Source organism: Trifolium pratense, linkage group LG7 (assembly GCF_020283565.1).
Source record: "Trifolium pratense cultivar HEN17-A07 linkage group LG7, ARS_RC_1.1, whole genome shotgun sequence".
Lineage (NCBI taxonomy): Eukaryota > Viridiplantae > Streptophyta > Magnoliopsida > Fabales > Fabaceae > Trifolium > Trifolium pratense.
Window position 1 is genome coordinate 8,669,480 of NC_060065.1, and position 19,722 is coordinate 8,689,201.

At 32.1% G+C, this 19,722-nt stretch overlaps 2 protein-coding genes across 2 annotated transcripts; both read left to right on the forward strand.

Moving 5' to 3' along the window:
- The first annotated feature begins 2,268 nt into the window (after positions 1–2,268).
- Positions 2,269–6,926, forward strand: LOC123894768 (GDSL esterase/lipase CPRD49-like). Its single transcript, XM_045944843.1, has 7 exons — positions 2,269–2,407; positions 2,527–2,655; positions 4,206–4,283; positions 5,319–5,459; positions 5,542–5,618; positions 5,723–5,872; positions 6,440–6,926. The coding sequence occupies exons 2-7, from the start codon at positions 2,545–2,547 to the stop codon at positions 6,651–6,653; spliced, it is 771 nt and encodes a 256-aa protein (XP_045800799.1). The 5' UTR covers positions 2,269–2,407; positions 2,527–2,544; the 3' UTR covers positions 6,654–6,926.
- Positions 6,927–13,115: 6,189 nt separating this feature from the next.
- LOC123894769 (DNA replication complex GINS protein PSF3-like) lies at positions 13,116–18,297 on the forward strand. The gene is made up of 7 exons (XM_045944844.1): positions 13,116–13,443; positions 15,576–15,675; positions 15,919–15,987; positions 16,116–16,216; positions 16,700–16,792; positions 17,673–17,812; positions 17,936–18,297. Exons 2-7 carry the CDS (start codon positions 15,631–15,633, stop codon positions 18,043–18,045), a joined length of 558 nt encoding a protein of 185 aa, XP_045800800.1. The 5' UTR covers positions 13,116–13,443; positions 15,576–15,630; the 3' UTR covers positions 18,046–18,297.
- Positions 18,298–19,722: the final 1,425 nt, after the last annotated feature.

The following is a 19,722-nucleotide window of genomic DNA, read 5'->3' on the forward strand; positions in this document are numbered from 1 at the left end:
AGTATTAAAATAAATATAAAATCAGACGATAAAGAGTTTGAAAGTAGAAACAATTGAATTTATACCCAAATTATACAAAACCAAACATTCGTAAGAGAGTTCCTCAACTCCACCTAACCTATGAAAAATAAATTACAAAGACAGAAAGAAAAGAACTTTATTGGCCTTAGAGTTCCTTGGCCTCCTTGCCTCCTCCTTAGAGTTCTCCTAACTCTAGAGTGAATATTCAATGTCTTTGAATATTTCTTTGAATGAATAATAGTGGAGGAGGAAGACTCTATTTATAGTTTTTCAACTGGGTTTTGGGCTTTTCTGCGCGTCCATCGTACCCATCGTGGCCACGATGGCGTGTAATTTTGCCTTATCGTGGTCACGATGGATCATATCACGGTACGATGGAAGATTTCCTCAAGATTTTCTGCGTGTTTTTGCCGTCATCATCGTGTCACGATGACAAGTCATCGTGGTACGATGGGAAAGATTTATTGCAGATTTTCTTCAATTTAAACCGCCTTCTCATCGCGCCACGCTGGATCTCATCGTGGGTACGATGGTGCGCGCTGTTTATTATGTTTTTGCCCTTTTTGCTACTTTTTCCACTTTTCTTGCTTCTGGGCCAAGTAACTTCACTTTTCCAGGTATTTGCTTGCTTTTGGGCTTCAACTGCTATTATAACTACCCTAAATTACTACTAAAAACATCATATAATTGACTGTCATCAATAAGCTATAAGCTAATTCAATTAGCATATTTTAAAATAAAGGGTCTTGCTGATAAAAGAAAAGTTGTGCATCGAAAACATCAAAATTTAGATTTATATTGTGTTGATTATACCATTTTCAAGAAAAACTTTCTAAATTTGAATTCTCAACAAGTGTCCCTTGGGCACCATTTAACATTTGCTTAAAATAAACTATAAGTAGTAAAAATAAGCATACATTCGTGAAAAAAAAAATTACTAAACAATTTTTTTTATTATGAATTTATAAGTTATTCCTTCTAATCTTAATTATAAATAAATATTCACTTTTTAGATCCATTATGACCGATGCACAAGGAAATCTGTAACAAATATGTCCTCTGAACAATCAGCATCCTGACCGTTCAAATTCTTCCAATTTCCCTTTCTTTTATAGGGTTCATTCTTTCTGTTTAGTGACGCCCAATGATCGAACATGCTCTGATACCAATTCATACAAATTGAACTTAACTCCACCTCAAAACCATGGTTCAAAGGGAAGGATTATCTAATTCCATATAAATTCCCAATTTATGAATTCCAATTCGGAACACCAAATTGAGCTCATGAAGCCAACTTGCACATCTAAGAGTATAATTCCTACATATTTTGGCATTGCCAAACATAAGAAAAGTAAATATAAGAAAAAAAACACTTATGAAAAGTAAATATAATTTGAAATGTGATTTTTTGTGTTTTTTTAAAATAAGTTTTATGGATAGATATAAAAAGATAAGTTTCATGGATAGATATAAAAAGAATTTTTATTGTTTTTTTTTTCTTTCTCTTTCACCACCAGTTTAATTTAGTTCGGGGTCAGTTCTGGCATCAAATGGTTCTAGCCCCCTCCCAATTGCAGTTGCGAGGGATCAAACTGTAGTCTTCCCTACCAAGTTCAGTGTCAATCACCAGTGAACCAACTAACGACTGATAATTTTTATTGGTTATTGATTATTATACGAAAAAGAAGATAAAGTAAATTAAATTAAATACAATTTACATTAAATTTTATAAAAATAAATAAAAGTAAATATTGAAAATGATAAAAGTGAGTTTTTTTGTTTTTTTTTTGTGAGGCCTACTTTACCCCTTAATAAGTTAGGGGTATTTGCCCAACAACAAATGAGAACAAGCAACATAAGTAGATTTGCATGTGGTATCCCCAACTAACTTGTAATCAATTTTTATTTCACATGCATATAACTTTTTTTTATTGGTTGATAATACACTAAATCGTCAAGAGTGAATTAGAAAGAAAAAAAATTCAATCTTTAGTTGATTCAGTGGTGATTGACGTTATACTTGGTAAAGAGGAACACAATTTGATCATCCGCAACTGCGATCACGAGGGAGCTGAAACTTTTTGATGCATAACTGACCTCCAAATCAGATTAGGCGATCCACCGGACCGCATACCGGTGGTGATTTTTTTTTTTCCTTTGAGAAGAGGAAGTAATGATTATAAAAACATTTTGGGTTTGGCGTCCATTAAGATATGTGATGTCAATGTCATGAAGTATAAGAAAGCAACCGATAGCATTTGATTTGGTATTCCTAATTCCTAATTCCTACTAATTCCTAATCTAGTTTATGCATTTGATTGCACATAGTTTTCGTTGACCTTCCACAAGCTTAGGAGTAAGTGGTTTTGGCGCTGTGCCTCTTTTGGTATTTTCCTTCCTACCTCTGTCTTGTCACTTTTCTTTTCTTTGTGTTGTTACGTATCCTTTCTTGTTTTTATTTATTTATTTAACCTTTCCTTTCGGTTATTTACTCATTACACAAAGACACAACAACAAAAAGACATGGTTGCTCCTGCGAGACCTCAATTTGTTCTCTTCGGATCCTCCATCGTTCAACTCAGTTACAGCCATAGCGGTTGGGGTTCTTTTCTTTCCGACATCTATTCTCGCAAGGTTCTTCTTCTTCTCATTTCTATTCTTTCTTTCTCTACCAATTCTTCATTTTTTATATGATTCTATGTTTTAATCTTTAATGTCACAATTACCTATTTCTTGTTGCTTTTTTGTTTTTTTTTTTAATAAAAAAGAAATATTTTGATGTTTTGGAAATACTTCATCACATTGTACGTTCTACAATCTTAAACTATGTGGTATAGTATCATTATTTGGGGCCTGTTTGAGAAAATGGGAAAGAAAAAAGGAATTTTTTTTAAGTGAATTAATGTAATTTTGAAAACTTTGGGGGTCCTCTAAGTTGCAATAGGCAAGGCACTTCCCAAGGAAACACCTGATGTTGGGTTGAAGTTGAATTTGAATTTCCAGTGAGTCTCAATGTTTGTTTACACAGGATAAACAACTTATAACACAGACGTTTTATTATGATGAGCGTTTGTGTGTGTGTGTGTGTGTGTATAAGCTATTTCTATAGCAGAAGATAAAATAAAGTTAATTTGTTTTGTATAAGCTCTAAGTTGTTTTCATAAGCTATATTGGAGAGCTTATGAAAATAAGCTGAAAACAACGTAAGAACATGTCATAAGCTGTTTTCAAAAGTTTTCTCAAACGGTCTCACAAAACTTATGGTGGTAGTAGTAGACTATGAAGCACGGACACTGACATGCCAACACGGATAATAATTTAAGAAAATGACACGATTCAATGTAATCGGAAGTGTTGGTGTTGTGTTGGATACCGACACGTGTCTGTCACCGGGACACGCCTAATCCAAGGAGTGTTTGTGCTTCATAGGTAGTAGATAAACTCAAATGAGCAAACATGCCTCTCTAGTCTTTTTGTGGTGGGACCTAATAGTAATGACCTTGTTTTTTCATAAATCTTGGCTTCAGTTTTTGTCTAGTTAGTTGTGTAAATTATTCAAACTACATAAATGAATGTTAATAACCGTACTTGGATGTAATTATATCTGACCAAATATGTCCTCAATTATTGAGTTTGTGTATGAATAATGAAGAAGAAAAATCATCAATTACTGAAGAAGTTATTCTATTATTTTAAGTTACAGTTTCTTGTTGACAATAGCTACAAAACTGGATTAGTCAATTCCTTCAATTTTATATTCTCCTAAAAGATGCACAAAATGGTTGCACAGATTAATAAATAATAAATAATTAAGGATATAACATGAACAATAACATCAATTCATGAATATTTTCAAAAGATCAATATTAATGTGGTGTTTGCATAACATTTTTTTTTTTGGTTTTGCTAAAATATGCCCTAAGTACACATGTTAAGAATTCAAAAGTATAAATATTCTCTTAAATTTTGTGTAATTAATTTGTGATCAAGAATTAGGAAGCCGGGATTACCGGGGCCACATTCCCCTAGGAGCCAGAGGGTTAAATACATTCATTTACTTACATTTTGTTTGCGTGTTTGTGTGTATTTTCTCTTCCTCTTCCTCAAATGAAACATTAAGGAGGACGGTTATCTGTTATGTTATATTATGTTATGTTATGCTGATGCAAAAGTAATCACTGTAGGCAGACATAATTTTACGAGGATACTATGGATGGAACTCGCGGCGTGCCCTCCAAGTCCTTAATCAAGTTTTTCCAAAGGTATTATACCTAATTGTGCAGATAACTGCGTCGTCGTATCTCAAATAAAATTATTCCTTTGGTGCGGCTTGTATTCGTCATTATAGCTGCTTGATGTAGTTTGTGGTTTAACATGATATATGTGTGGAAAGGACAGTTTCTTACAATGATATATTCCCTTCTTTGGTTCTTTTTGTATTTTGACGTCTTAACAGAAATCTTGTCAACTACATACTCTCTCAATTCATTATTAAATAACTCTACCTTAATTAGAAGAAACAAAAGTTGATTACTGCAATGGAATTGGTAATAGTATAACTATAACCTGAATCCACAAGGGACAGAAAGATAAAAAATCAATTTTTGAAACTGACCAAGAGAAGAAACCTTGTATTGCTCTTCCAACAGTTACCTTATAAAATGAATGTCTGCTGAAATTTCGAAGATGCGATTTTAAGGCAATTTTTGCTAACCAAGTTTTTCTATGTGTGGAGGCTAGACAACCCAAAATGAACAATTGCCAAATCTCCCCTGGTTGCATATACACTATTCTGATAATCTTCAAAAGTCTACCACTGTATCATATTTATATTTTAAATATGCATAGCCGCATAGGCACCTGTTTGTTTAAGTTCATGCAGTCTAATATTGGAACCATGTAATTGAAATTTTTCTGTTATGGTCCAGCCGATGTATTTTCATGCTATCTCTCTTAGGGCCTGTTTGGATTGACTTATTTCAGTTTATCTAGTGACATAAGTACTTGTGAGACTGTTTGGGAAAACTTACGGAAACAACTTATGACATGTCCAAAAGCTGCTTTCAACTTATTTCCATAAGCTTTCCAGGATAGTTATAGTTTATACAAAAACAGTTGGACTTTATTTTATCTTTTGTTATAGAAATAGCTTATACACAAACACATATATGATAAGCACTTCTGTTATAAACGCTTACTTAAGCTGTTTATCCAAACAGGGCCTAGTTTTTCATATGACTGCATTTCAACAATATCATGCCTACACTATATATAATATTTTTTATCCCACTTTCCAGGATGCTGCTACACAGCCGTCTCTTGTGATAGTTTATTTTGGAGGTAATGATTCCATGGGTCCTCACTCATCTGGTCTAGGCCCTCATGTGCCTCTTCAAGAATATATTGCAAACATGAGAAAGATTCTGGTTCATATTCAGGTACTTCTTCTGCTCTACTTAGCGTCCTTTACCAAGCATTGTAGAAAAATAGTCATAGTTTAATGAGAATATTGAATGCCAGAGCCTCTCTGAAAAGACGCGTATCATTGTTCTCAGCTGTCCTCCTGTCAACGAGGAATTAGTGCGTGGAAACACCAGGTAACCTAAAACATATTTTTCTTTTACATTTTCAACTCTGGACTTGTATTCAGATAAACAGTGAAGTTCTAATCACATGATTTTTGTTTTCCTTTCTTAATCAGTACAATTTTTAGTGAGCTGGTAAGAACAAATGCATTATGCCGAAGCTATTCAGACGCTTGTATAAAGCTATGCCAGGAACTTGGTGTGAAAGTTGTTGATCTTTTTAATGCACTACAAAGTATAGATGACTGGAAGAATGCTTGTTTTACGTAAGCTTCTTAACCTCTTTCCTTATCAATTTTATTTTTCCAAATATCAGCAAATATCAAGTGACATCCAGTAAACTTAAATCATTTTGATCCTTGAAAGATTTGATTTACCTTAATTTGACCCTAAAAGATAAGTATATGATTATAGTTCCTGAAAGTTGGAGTCTTGGAGAATGGCATTAATTTGGTCCTCTAAAGAAATTGTTAGCAATTTATTTCTTAAAATATACGGTCATTTCATCTATATAACCAACCCCTTCTGGTGGGAAAAACCTTTAGCATTAGTTGTTGTCGGTTCTTCAATAATAGAAAAATGACATAAATTTTGTCTCTCAAGGTCCGATTTTGCAGTTCGTGTTCAGAAAGACAATTTTGAGGTTACTTTCAATGATGTTAGGATGCTTAATTTATTCACATATCTCATAAGATTATTGCTTTTTCTGATGTTTATCTGTTGTTTTCTTCATCTCTTTACAATTGAAATTGTTACCTTTGCGAAAATATATTAAAGAACAGCTCTTTTAGTGTCATATAACCTGACATCACTTGTAAATTTGAATTATGCAGTGACGGCATCCATTTAGCAGCTGAGGGAAGCAAAATTGTGGTGAAAGAGATACTGAAAGTACTTAAGGAAGCTGATTGGAAGCCATGCCTTCACTGGAAGTCCATGAACACTGAATTTTCAGAAGATTCACCATATGATCTTGTTGCTGCTGATGGGAAGAAAACACTGAATCCTTCTGACTGGACTTTTCATAGAGAGGTTCAGTGGGATTAAGCTTTATCAACCTTATATTTAGCAGTTTCCTCCTTATTTATATATTTTGTTTTAAAATATTGATTTGTTATATGGTGACAGAATTGTCATTCATAAAAATTGTGATTTCATTTCATTGAAAAATTAGCTTATATAGTAGAATGTAGTTTCATACTTCCGTAGCTATATGCAAGTTTCATCATGTCTGTTGTTCTGTGAGTTTTTAAAATCAGTATAAGTTATATGATGTAAGAGACATAATTCCATTTATAAAGATGATGATATTAAATCTCATTACCTTGTCTCCCCTACACTTTCTTTTATGTTATTCCGTTTTCGCTGTTTTTGTCTTTTCGATTGATTCGTCTGATCACTGCTTGCGAATAATCCATCAAAGATAATGATCTACTTCTTAAATGAAAGTAGGCGTGATCAAATATACTTTTGTTGAATGAATACCATTACAGCTGACACTAACAATGAAGTTCGCATAATATGCATCGTCAACATCGTCAACGTGCGTGGTAAGTTTATTAACCCACTGTTATCAAATGGGGTTGCTATGGTAACACTTTTGCGTTTTTTGTTGCGGTTACAACCACAGGGAAACTACTTGAAAATCTATTGAGTTATGAATTGAAGTTGGTTAGGAAAACAAAAATGCTGCTACTCAATCTGCAGATTTAAGTGTAAACTAGATTTTGTTTTACCATGTCTATTTTCACTCATGAAGAATAAATATTTATCCTTCATGGATTATTTGCAAGGAGTAAAAAATGGATTAACTGAAGAAAGAAATTGAGAAAATTGAATAACATAGAAGTCATATTTGGTGTATGACATGTCAGCACAATTAATATGTACTGTAGAAGTTGAACAACTATGTCAGCAGTTAAGATGATGTCAACTCACAAAACTTTACATGAGAATTAAATTTGAGTTAAAGTTTATAAATTCAGATCGTTTTTGTAATCTGAATGACTAATTTGAGGGTGCCATTTAGAATGCACAAATTGTAAAATTTGTGCATGAATGCACAACTTTATACAATTAAATGTGGACCATTGATATATAAATATATTCTAATGGTTGAGATTCATTTTGCTTTTTGACTTGTTACTTTTTTGGTGACTTATTGTAGATAGGGGTAAAAAATTGCGGTCCCACCAATCCATTATTAAAATGACATAAAATTCTGTTTTTTTGTGTGTGTGTTGGGCTAAGAATTTTTTGAGCCCAAATATTTTTATGACGCCATAGTTTAAGTTTGTTTTTAATCTCAATTAAATTTCTATATATTATTTGAACAAAAAAAAAATTCTATAAATTATTGTACCGTTTTTCCATATATTCTACGCCGACGAGGGCAACTAAATTTTAAAAAAAATCATCTATAAGATTGTTTATAATATTTGGTTGAAATAGTTTAATTTTCCATGTCACATTAAGAAATTAGAGTGAAGTGGAATGATATGACGAAAAATATGGTTGTGATTGGTTGACAGTGTAAATGCATATTCATTTTTCTCTAATTTATTTTATTATTACTAGCGGGCTAGAGTCTGCCTATGTCTAACTTATATCCACACAAAAAAATTCTCTAATTTATTTTATTATTACCAGCGGGCTAAAGCCTGTCTGTGTCTAACTTATGTCCAAAAAAAGACATACCTTATGTTATGGTGAGTTTGTTAATAAAAAAAATTTGTTATTAAAAAATGACGTGTCCTTATGTTATGATGAATTTGTTAATAAAATATTTTTATTGCTAAAAGAAATAAGGATATTGTTGGTATTTTGAAAAACCAACACCAAAAATATTTGTATCCTCTTTATATTAACTTATAAGGCTTAAATATCACATTAGTCTCTGTATGTTCCTGGTTTTTTTGGTTTTAGTACCTATATTTTTTTTTTTTAAACTGTCCCTGCATGTCCAATTTCTTTTGGTTTACGTTCATCCCCTCTCAAAAATGCTGATGTGGCAAATGAAGGACCAAAACAAAAAAAAAAGTTATTATTGAAGGACCACAACCAAAAAATAAAGTTTAAAATCCCTAAAATTAAAAAAAAAAAGTTTTTACTTTAACGTTTTTTAATTTTAAAAATAAATAAAAAACAATTTTTTTTTATGTAAGACAAGTTATATTATTAACAATTTTTTAGTGCCGTAATGGTCACTTGTTATTAGTTTGTGCAATATTAAGTCTCCATTTGAATTAGCTTATTTTTGAGCTTATTCAAACAGCTTATACAATATAAAATAGGTTTTATGCTATTTTATAAGTTCACACTAGTGAAAATTGTATTGTATAAGCTATTTTATCATAAACTACCTTGACAAACTTATAATACTCCCTATTGGTGAATTAAAATAAAGCTATAATAGGAAAATAAGGTGCAAAAATATACTTTCTTAGTTTTTTTTCCCTAAAATGTCAAGTAATTTGAAACGGATGGAGTAATACATAAAAATTGCATAAACTGTTTGCGTAAACTCAAAAATAAGCTAATTCAAACGGGGCCTAAGTTGATGTGCAATTTTAAGCACACTGTCATTATAGCTAGATTTTTTAGCATGTCCTAAACCAATTTTAGCACACTGTGAACAAGTTTTTACACTATAAGCTTATGGATTTTAAATTTTAGCACTCTTATATATATATATATATATATATATATATATATATATATATATATATATATATATATATTTTAAATTTTGTTTTCTATTTGAACAAAATTGTTTTTTTTTAAAAAAAATATTATTCTTGGGATTTTGTTTTTTTGGGTTTTGGTCTTTCATTAAATATTTTTTTTGTTTTGGTCCTTCATTTGTCATGTCAGCATGTCATATGTCATGCCGTTAGCCACATCAGCATTTTTAAGATGGGAGGGACGAAAACCTAAAGAAATTGGACATGCAGGGATTGTTTTTTTTTAAAAAAAAACATACAGAGACTAAAACCAAAAAAACGAGAATATGCAGGGACCAATATTATATTTAAGCCTAGATATACATATAGATTACTATTATTATTTTATTAATGTTAGTTGTACTCGGTGCTTGGTTGAAGATGGGTGGACTGGAGTTACCGTAAAATCACAAAAAACAAAATAGATGGGCTGGGGGTGTGGATTTCTATAATAGACGTATATAACTTAATCTATTAAAATATCATTTCACAAGTTTATAAAAAAAAATAATTATAAAAGATAGTAACCGGATTTACAGCCAATTGAAGGTGAAAAGTAAATTTGTGCATGTGCACAAAATGATGTTTTTGTGCAGGCTAAACCCCACCCTAATTTGAGATCATCTTAGAGAGTATACACTAAGCATGTATGTTCGGTTAATGGGTATTATTTTTATGAATCCAATATTATTCTCTTTCATAATTAATGTGAGATTTACCCACTCACACTTGAAATCTAACGATATGTTTGGATCAACTTCGGTTTGCCGCCACTGCGCATTGCAATTATAATGAGGCAAAGTTACCGTAATTTCCAGAAGTTACAAAACAGAAGCTTTTGCGTTGTCGTGGTTTTCACAAATGTGCCGCACATTCAAACATAGAAATGATTGGTCAAAATAGAAAGTTGTAAGAGTGTGTTAGAACTTTTGAAAACTAACTTTTGTACATGATAAACAACTTACTACCCCCTCCTAAAATCTCTTGGTACTTTTAGTTTTTGGTTTTATCCCAAAACTTTGATTATTTTAAAAAATAATATATAATTAATGATATTTTACTATTTGTATCGTTACACGAACTAAAACATTCACAAATCGTTAGTTGGTCCATTGGTGATTGGTAGGGAGGATCACAGTTTGATCCCCCGCAACTGTGATCGGGAGGGGGCTGAAACCATTTGATGTCAGAACTGACTCCCGAACCAGACTAGGAGGTACAGTGGGTCGGATACAGTGGTGAAAAATAAAATAAAACTAAAACATTCATTAAATAAATTTTAATTTTCTTAATAAAGTAAGAGTAAAATGACTTAACCAAATCGTTAGTTGATTCAGTGGTGATTGTCGCTGAACTTGGTAGGGAGGATCACGATTCGACCCCCCACAACTGCAATCAAGAAGAGGCTGGAACCACTTGATGTCAGAACTGACCCCCCAACCAGATTAAACTTGTGGTAAAAGAAAAAAAAAAGGAGTAAAATGACTTAACTTATAATTTTTATTATTTCTTAATCTATGTGTGAAACTCTTAAAGAAGCTAAACGTTGGATGGAAAGATTAATATCTTATTGCATTAATTCATTAATTCTACGGTTAAAATTAATAGGTATGTTAGGCAGTGTTCTGGGGTAAAGAAATAAAATTGAAAAGAAAAACAAACTTTTTACTTTTGAATAGAAATGTTTGATCCCTCGCGACTGCGATTTAGAGTGGTTAAAACCACTTGATGCCAGAATTGACCACCGAACCAGATTAAACTGGTGATGAAAAAAAAAAACTCTTTTTCAAAATTTCAATGCATTGGATACACTATTTTCAAAATTTTAGGGAAAATAGTCATTTTAGTCCCTCAATGTGTAACTCGCTGTCATTCTGGTCATTCACTGAGGAAAAACTACTAAATAGTCCCTGAATCTGCATTCCGTTAGTCAGTTTAGTCTTTGCTATTAAGTATGGCCGTTAACTCAACAAAAAAGTTGACGTGACATTTTTTGGACACACATCAACTGGCTGAGTTGGCACTAGAGATGGGGAAACAACCATTTTGGTCTCTGAATGTGCAACTCTCTGTCATTATGGTCTCTGACTCTAGAAAAAAATACAAAATAGTTATTGACCCTGCAATCCATTAGTAACTTTGGCCCCTAATGTTAAAAATGGTCGTTAAGTTTATAAAAAAGCTTATGTGACATTTTTTAGTGACACGTGACACGCAGAGTTAACACATTTGTGTGATAGCTAGATGGATGATGTGATCAGGGACTAAAATAACATCACTTTTTTTTTTCCTCTTCATCTATTTATCTTCTTCCTCCCATTCTTCTTCATCTTCTTCATACATTAAATAACCTAACAACAACCCCTTTTGTTTCTTCTTCTTTCAATTTTTTTTTGTTGGCTTTCACCACCGGTTTAATCTGATTCAGGAGTTAGTTATGACATTAAGTGGTTCCGGCACCATCCCGATCGCAGTTGTGATGGATCGAACTGTGGTCCTCTCTACAAAGTTCAGCAACAATCACCACTGAACCAACTAATAATTGATTCCTTGTTTCAAATTATGTTGTTATGCAAATTCTATGGGGAAAATTAGATACTACCCCCTTCGTTCGTTTATATTTGTCGTTTTAGATTACTGTACACTATTCATATAATCTATTTTGACCATAAATTTTATTAATATATAAAGGAAAATGCTAACCGGTGCCCTCGGGGCACTGGTTAAGGTAACTAAAGATAGTATTATTATCTTGAAACTTGTGAAGTCAACATCTTAAAAATTTAAAATTTTGTTTTTTCAATACAATTTTTTTCTTTTCTTTCCCTTTTTAGTTCCTTAACTAGTGCCTCGGGGGCACTAGTTAGCATGACCCATATATAAAAACCAAATGTTAGCAAATAAGATATTGTTCAATTTGTTTCGACGAATATTCTCAAAATATAAAATTTTTACACTTTTTTATAATAGATAATTAAAGTTATTAGTGATCAAAGTTATGCATTGACATGCGTACAGTAATAAAAGACGAAAAAAAAGGAACGGATGAAGTAGTTTATATGTGATTTTTAGGTAAATGAATAGGTGCCAATGATTTTTTCTTTAAAAATTGGGTTTAAAATTACAGGCTTTATTCATAAATGTATGAAAAAATTGAAGAAGAATAGGAGGAAGAAGATAAAAAAATGAAGAGAAAATAAAAAGTAATGTCATTTTAATCTCTGATCACATCATCTATCCAGTTGTCACACAAATATGTTAAATCTGCGTGCCACGTGTCCCTAAAAAATGTCACTTCAGTTTTTTTATAAAGTTAGCAACAATTTTTAATGTAAGGGACGAAATTGACTAACGGATTGCAGAGTCAATGACTATTTTGTATTTTTTTCTTGAGTCGGGGACCATATTGACAACGAGTTGCATATTCATGGACCAAAATCGTTGTTTTTTCGTCCCTTGTGGCAACTCAGCAAGCTGATGTGTATAAAAAAAAATGCCACATCAACTTTTTTGTTGAGTTAACCGTCAAACTTAATAGCAGGAACCAAACTGACTAACGGAATGCAGATTCAAGAACTATTCAATAGTTTTTTTTTTTCTTCAGTGGGATCAAAATGACAACGAATTGCAAGTTGAAGACTAAAATGGCTATTTCCCCATGGTTTTATTACTATTTTTGTTAATTATTTTCCTGGACTTTTAGCATTTCCCATAATCAATTTTTGAAGTCAAAGGCAGTTTTGAGTCTTCAAAACTGAATCCAAAATACATTGCGCCCAATTAAAAACAAAAACATGGCGCCAATTTTGAAACAAATAGTAAACCCTAGTTTTCTTCCCCAAAATTCCCGAGTGCCTCAAATTCAAACCCACAAATTGAATCACGCAAGTTTCCGAATTGAAGAGAAGATCATTCCTTCTTCTTCACCACCGTAGCCTCCGGATCGCAGTTCTACTTGTAGCAGCTATTTTCCAAGCATTATCGATTTAGGAAAATTCAGATCAAATTATTCTTTAACACATCAAATCCAAGTGAACCACGCCACAAGAGTTAGAAAGGAAGAAAAATCATTTTCATTTCAGCAGTGAATGCTTCAGAAATTGTCATTATTCCAGGTAAGAGTCTCTAACCCATAAACCCATTGGTTGAATGTTTTCAATTTTGCAATTACCTTCAATCCCATTACTGGAAACGTGAATTTATCGTTGTATCTATTGTTGTGTTAGTTATTATTGAGGTGAAATCGTGATAACCCATAAGAATTGAATATGAAAAAGGGGGTGGGTAGAGTAAAATTGGGTGCTTGATTTGTTAGAAGATGATTTAGAAATGTGTATTTGGTTGTCAGAATTATGTTATTCTCTGATTTGTTTTTGGAGAGGCTTTCGAGGTGCAGAATGAGAATCGCTTATGTTTGTATTATTGTTCAGTAGGTGCACTAACAAGGTGTTTGTGAAAACGTGTCGATGGCGATAATTCATTGACTGGAGATTTTATCTAAATTTTTTGGTTTATAACTAAATATAATTGTATCCTTTTTGTTTTAGTTTGAATGATGGATCTTTTGTTAAAGAGCTACTTGGTTGAAAATATCAAGATAACATTTTGCATCGAGTTCATGTTATAATGCTTTATCATTGATGACGTATTGTTGAAAAATTGGGTTCAAAGTTGCACTACTTGTTCACTGATATTTCTGATCTGTTTCATGGTCTAGGTGTTTTCCGGGTTTCATTTGGTATTTCCGTTTCAAAATATATTGTAGGAGGTTTTGTTTGGTTTAGACATGGTATGTCGTAGTGTTGGTGTGGGTATAAAATCAATTATCTTTGGTGACAGAAATTTGCTCTGTATTATTTTGGAGGTCATTAGGCTTGCTGATGTACCTTGATTGTTTGTTTTGCAACATTCATTGAAGTTTGTTTGTGCTAAGATTGACTGTATATCCTGGATTTACTTCATATGCTGAATCTTTATAGTGAAAATGTCATACAGTTTTCTGTACTTCATAAAATGATTTTTTAGTGTTTCATAATTTATATATGTAATTAGAAGAGCGTGCAACATTAAGGCTTTCTTTCTCCTGATATCAAATGCCTGTAGGTATAGATAGAAAGTCGGGAATTTAGTGTTATTAAGAGGTCAGTGAGCCACCAGCAGAGAATCGGGATGCAAAAGAATACGATTCTTCAGCTGAGTAGTCATATAACATAATAAACTGCTTATAACATTCAACTTATAAGCTATATTTTCTTGACGAGTATCCTGCATGAGCGGTCTTAGAAAATAAATTATAAGCTATTACGATCTATTGTGATGTTACTATCAGAACCTTGATCATTTTATCTTGCCTATTATAATACATCAATGATAAGTTAACATGATTCCCCTCAAGATCGTCTAAAGTTTCCATAATCAGAAATATTAAACAGTCATTACAAAGAGCAATAATATAGCAGCTGCTAAGTGCCAACCGTAGCCAATGATATGTTCTATATCATCTTTTGAATGGAACAAAGAACACATGTTTGCTTATGCTGTGTCCCAGTACAGCGCAGAAAGGTATAGCATGAAAAGGAGAGCAGCACATGGGAGGAGGCATTAGGGCTCCTACTTCATAATTGCCTCTAGCAGCCTTTGGACTGACTCTAAGAATTAACAAAAGCAAGTAACCTGCACTGGTGGATACCAGCCCCTGAACAAGTAAAATAATCATAATCTATTGGCAGGCATACAAAACACATGTTTTGTAACCGCATATTTGCAATAATACCAATATACAAGCAATTTGGACAAATGGACATCCTAATGCAAAATAGTCGTTGCAATTTCCCTCTGCAGTGATCTTTGGGCTTAGCTGGACAAAACCTAAAAAAGTATTTTGAAAACCAAAAATAAAGTGTAGTTAAGCAGTGGTGTATATGGCTTAGGAATTGTTTTGCTGGAATTACGTGATAACATAAGTCGTTTTAGAACATGCGTAGAAACCAATGTTGCCTGTGTCAATTCATGGCTGTCTTTCTATATGTTGTAGATCTAAACACTTGTGATTTGAAATTCCATCGCAATGGAACTGCTAGCAATAGATGTGGTTATGGAAAGTTAACTAAAATATTAAAGACAGCGAACGAAGTTCTCTCTGTGTAGAACAGATTCAAATTTTCGTTACCGGTTTTATTGTTTGATCAAGAAAAATATTTTTTTCTTCAAATTTATCAATTTAAGCTTGAAATTTCTTTATCTGCAGAGTGCCCTTTCAATGAGTTCAAAGAAAGCATAAGAGAAGCAAGCTCGAGTATAGGATGGCAAATTACTATGATATTGATGACATTTTGGTGGAGGAAGAGGTAAGCTTCAGACTCTTTAATTTGTATGATAATTTGTTTCTAGTTGATACCTGTCATATTTAATAAGGTGATTGTAGTTTAGGGATAGTTGATTTTTGTATAGGATTTTTTTTTCTAAGATGATATACAGTGGATGGTGTTTTCAGCTGTTGCTAGTTAATGTCAGAATAGATTTGTTGTTTTAACGATGACAATTTAGAAAGCATTCAAAATTTCTTGTCCTAATTCTACTTTTTGTCACAGATTGTGTCAGTTATATTTCAGAAGGCAGCATCTGGAGTGGGAATAGATCCCAGTTCTGAAACAGACTTTGTAAGAGCCATTGACACTGTATTTTATGTATTTTAGAGGGGGGGAAATTGCTGCAGTGCACCAGATCCTTGCAAGGTGGAAGTGGAACATAATGATTTTACCTGACATGTAGAATATTTGATTTTCAGATTGAAACAGGTTCAAAAGTTGAACTGCCTTTTTGGCTTGCTCACGAGTTACAGTTGAGACAAGCAGTATCAGTCAATGTTCCCCCTTGTTTCAATCAAAAGTAATGATCTTTTTATGTGGTTTTACAACTTATTAGTGCACTCTATTATATAATTGAGCATGTCATGACATTAAAAATGGGTTAGGAAGCACTCTTAAGTACACTTTTATTTATTTTGCAATTTAAATACTTCTGCAGACCAATCTTATTAAATGTCAACTCTTATTTTTAAGGTCCTTAGTTGGAACTGGAGCCTTGTTTTTCTTTGACCTTGTTCTTTCCTGAATATTTAAATTAATTTTGTCACTAAGTGCATGATGTCGTATGGGACTGAGGATAGCAAAAAGTTATTCAATTATCAATTTACGCAGCTTTCATGAAAGTTATAAACCAATAACAGAATATGCATGTGAATCATTCTGCATCATCACTCACATCCAAATGTGCAAGAGGAATGTTGATAGCCTGATTGTGTTTAAATTGCTTAATATTTAAGCTTGAATTCTTTATTAGTTATCTTATGGTTGATGTTCTTATTTTCAGAACAAGACTAGAGATCCAAGCTGATTGTGCATGTGTAGATCTGAGGTCCAGATGTCCATACTTTTATGAATTTGGTTGCAAGATAGCACCAATGTAAGTCTATCTTTTCTTATCTGAAAGAGTTGTCTGTTCCTCTTTGGCGTATATTAGTTTTTTTTTTGGAAGGTAGTATATGGCTATCATGTTTCATCATGCTTCTTATCTAGATGGGCCTAGGAATCTCAATGTTTTGTTATTACATGGTTACACAGAGCATCTCACTCAAACCCTTATTACCACAAATTCCAGAGTTTACCAAATAAAAAAGTTATACGACAAATTGTTGTAAAAAATTTCTAACCTGCACTTTGGGCCAGTTTTAAAAAATTTGGCAACCTGTTCAGTTATTCCGTCCCTCCCACCTCCCCAAAATATTATTCTGCTCCGCCTTTATAGCGCTGGCATATTTAGAGAAACGAATTTAGACCAACCATTATAGACCAACCATCCTTGGCACAGCGGCTGAATTTATTGTATTTGATGAGCAACTCCATAAGCTACCTTTGTCATGTATATACTCTGCAAACGTCAATATTATATACAGCAAAGTGCATATTTGTTTTTTCCCCTTTCGCTTAGATAAATTCAAAGTCTTCTATTTGATGTTGTTTATCATTTGAGTTACGGAACAATTAATATATATGTAGCGTGATTATTCTGTAAACAAGCTTAATATAGACCAACCATCCTTGGCACTGCGGCTGAATTTATTGTGTTTGATGAACAACTCCATAAGCTACCTTTGTCGTGTATATACTCTGCAAACGTCAATATTATATATAGCAAAGTGCATATTTGTTTTTTTCCCTTTCGCTTAGATAAATTCAAAGTCTTCAATTTGATGTTTTACATCATTTGAACTACGGCACAATTAAAATATATGTAGCGTGATTGATTTGTCCTCTTTTGTTAATTTATTCCTCATTTATGGCAGAGTTGGCGATAGAACCATCGGGTTTCTGTTGTTGTCGGCATTTAAGAATAGGTACAGGGAGGTCCTCACAAAGGCGCACACTGCAGCAATTACTGCTGGTTCCAAATTTTGGACTATTCTAACAAATGAAGAGATCAATTGTAAGACTTGTTTTACTTGCTAAATGAAAAATGCCTTTTATCTTCATTTATATGTGGTGCATCTTTTTCCTTCTTAATCGCGGTGGTCAATTTAATTTTTGTTTATTCTAATTCTTTTTGTAGTGTATGAGACAGCTCAATCCGCAATGGCATCCTTCAAAAAGTGGCGAATGGGTGGGGCTAGATTTCAGATAGCATCTATTCTGGGAAGAAAGAGAAAACCAACTGAGTAGTAACCTTATTAGAAATCTGTTTATGTTTATGTTGATGTTTAGACCTGCAAATTGCAAGATGTTAAGAATGAACAAAAAATATCAAGTTACTGATGTTAAGTGTTAACATTGTACACTTAATACAGTATGTGTTGCAATCTCAAATAATTATTGTAAGATTATGAATACGAGGAATTTGACCTCTGAAAAAAGTACACTACAAATTAACATTGCAAGTGGAGCTTAGATATAAATATGGTAGACAATTGATCTAGTGTAAGTGTAACTTGGAAGCCAGATAAATAAAGCTCCAAGTTGAAATGAGTATTTTTAGTCCCTGAAATACAAATAGGAACTAAAGTAAATAAATATTTTTGTGATTAAACTTAAAAATCCGTAATTTTGTAAGGATTAAAAATGTATTTAATCCTTCTTTTAGTACAATTATCTCGATTCTTTTTGGTGTAGTTAATTTATAATGTGTTAAAAATAAAATTTTTTCAGAATAAAACATATATACAAATCATTCCATTTATTTTTGGCAAAAAATTAAACTTTCTGGAACATACACCGGATTCTTTTTGATGATATTTTTCTTTCTTGTTAATGTTCAATGATAAAAGCACCTAATTAGATGTTATAGTTATGTAAAAACCGGAAACTCATGCGAATGCACAAATATCTCGAATGATTTTTTTATTTATTATCCGGACTAGATATTTTGATTAAAACTGAATCTAGTCTGTGAAGATCAATGATCATATTCTTTGTCGATAAGAATCTAACAAATTTTGACCTAAAAGAAAAAAGAATCCGTCATTAGAAGAACAAAACTTAGTAAGGTTCTATTTTCTGGGGATGTTTTCTCTTCGGACCCCAATGTATCTTTTATATCTCCAAATATTCCAATTTTGTCCTTGATAAAAACTTCGGTTCGCAGAAACCGAAGTTTTTTCTACTTCAAATTCAGGAAAATTTCGGTTAACAGAAACCGAATTTTTTTTCAAGGCAAAAAATATTCGGTTCGTAGAAACCGAAGTTTTTATTGAAGGGCAAAAAGGTAAAATCCAAAGAGTGAAAAAGAACCATGGGGAGCCTAAAGAGAAAACATGGTGACCAGTCTGTCTCTTATTTTTGTTTAAAAGTAGTACATATTCTTTTTTTTTTTGGTAGAAAAAGTAGTAGATATTCTTTTTTTTTTTTGGGTAGAAAAAGTAGTACATATTCTTCTCCAATCTTAGTGGGAATTTAACTTTTTCATTTGGAAGTAGAAGAAGTGGGATTTGGAGGAGGAAGAGATCAACTATTTGTAAGATATTTTGAAGATATTTTGTAGGGAAAAATGAAATTTTTACTCTAAAATGTCAAATGTATAAATTGCAGAAGAAGATTAATAGAGATTAACACATGGAATATTAAAATATATTATTTTAATGTTTAAATAACATTTCATAGATGTTTATTTATATAAAAATAGATTAAAATAAATAATTTGGTAGTATATAAAATGTTTTTTGATTTTTCTTGATAAATATTTTTTAAATATCATCTTTTTATAATTTATAATAATATATAATTAAAAATAGGAAAAAGTTAACATGTGTTATAAAGACATTTGTTACTGTACTATAGATATAAATTTTGGTTTGAAAATTCTGTATTTTTTTTATTATTTAAAAGTCAAAAATTGTTTTGTTT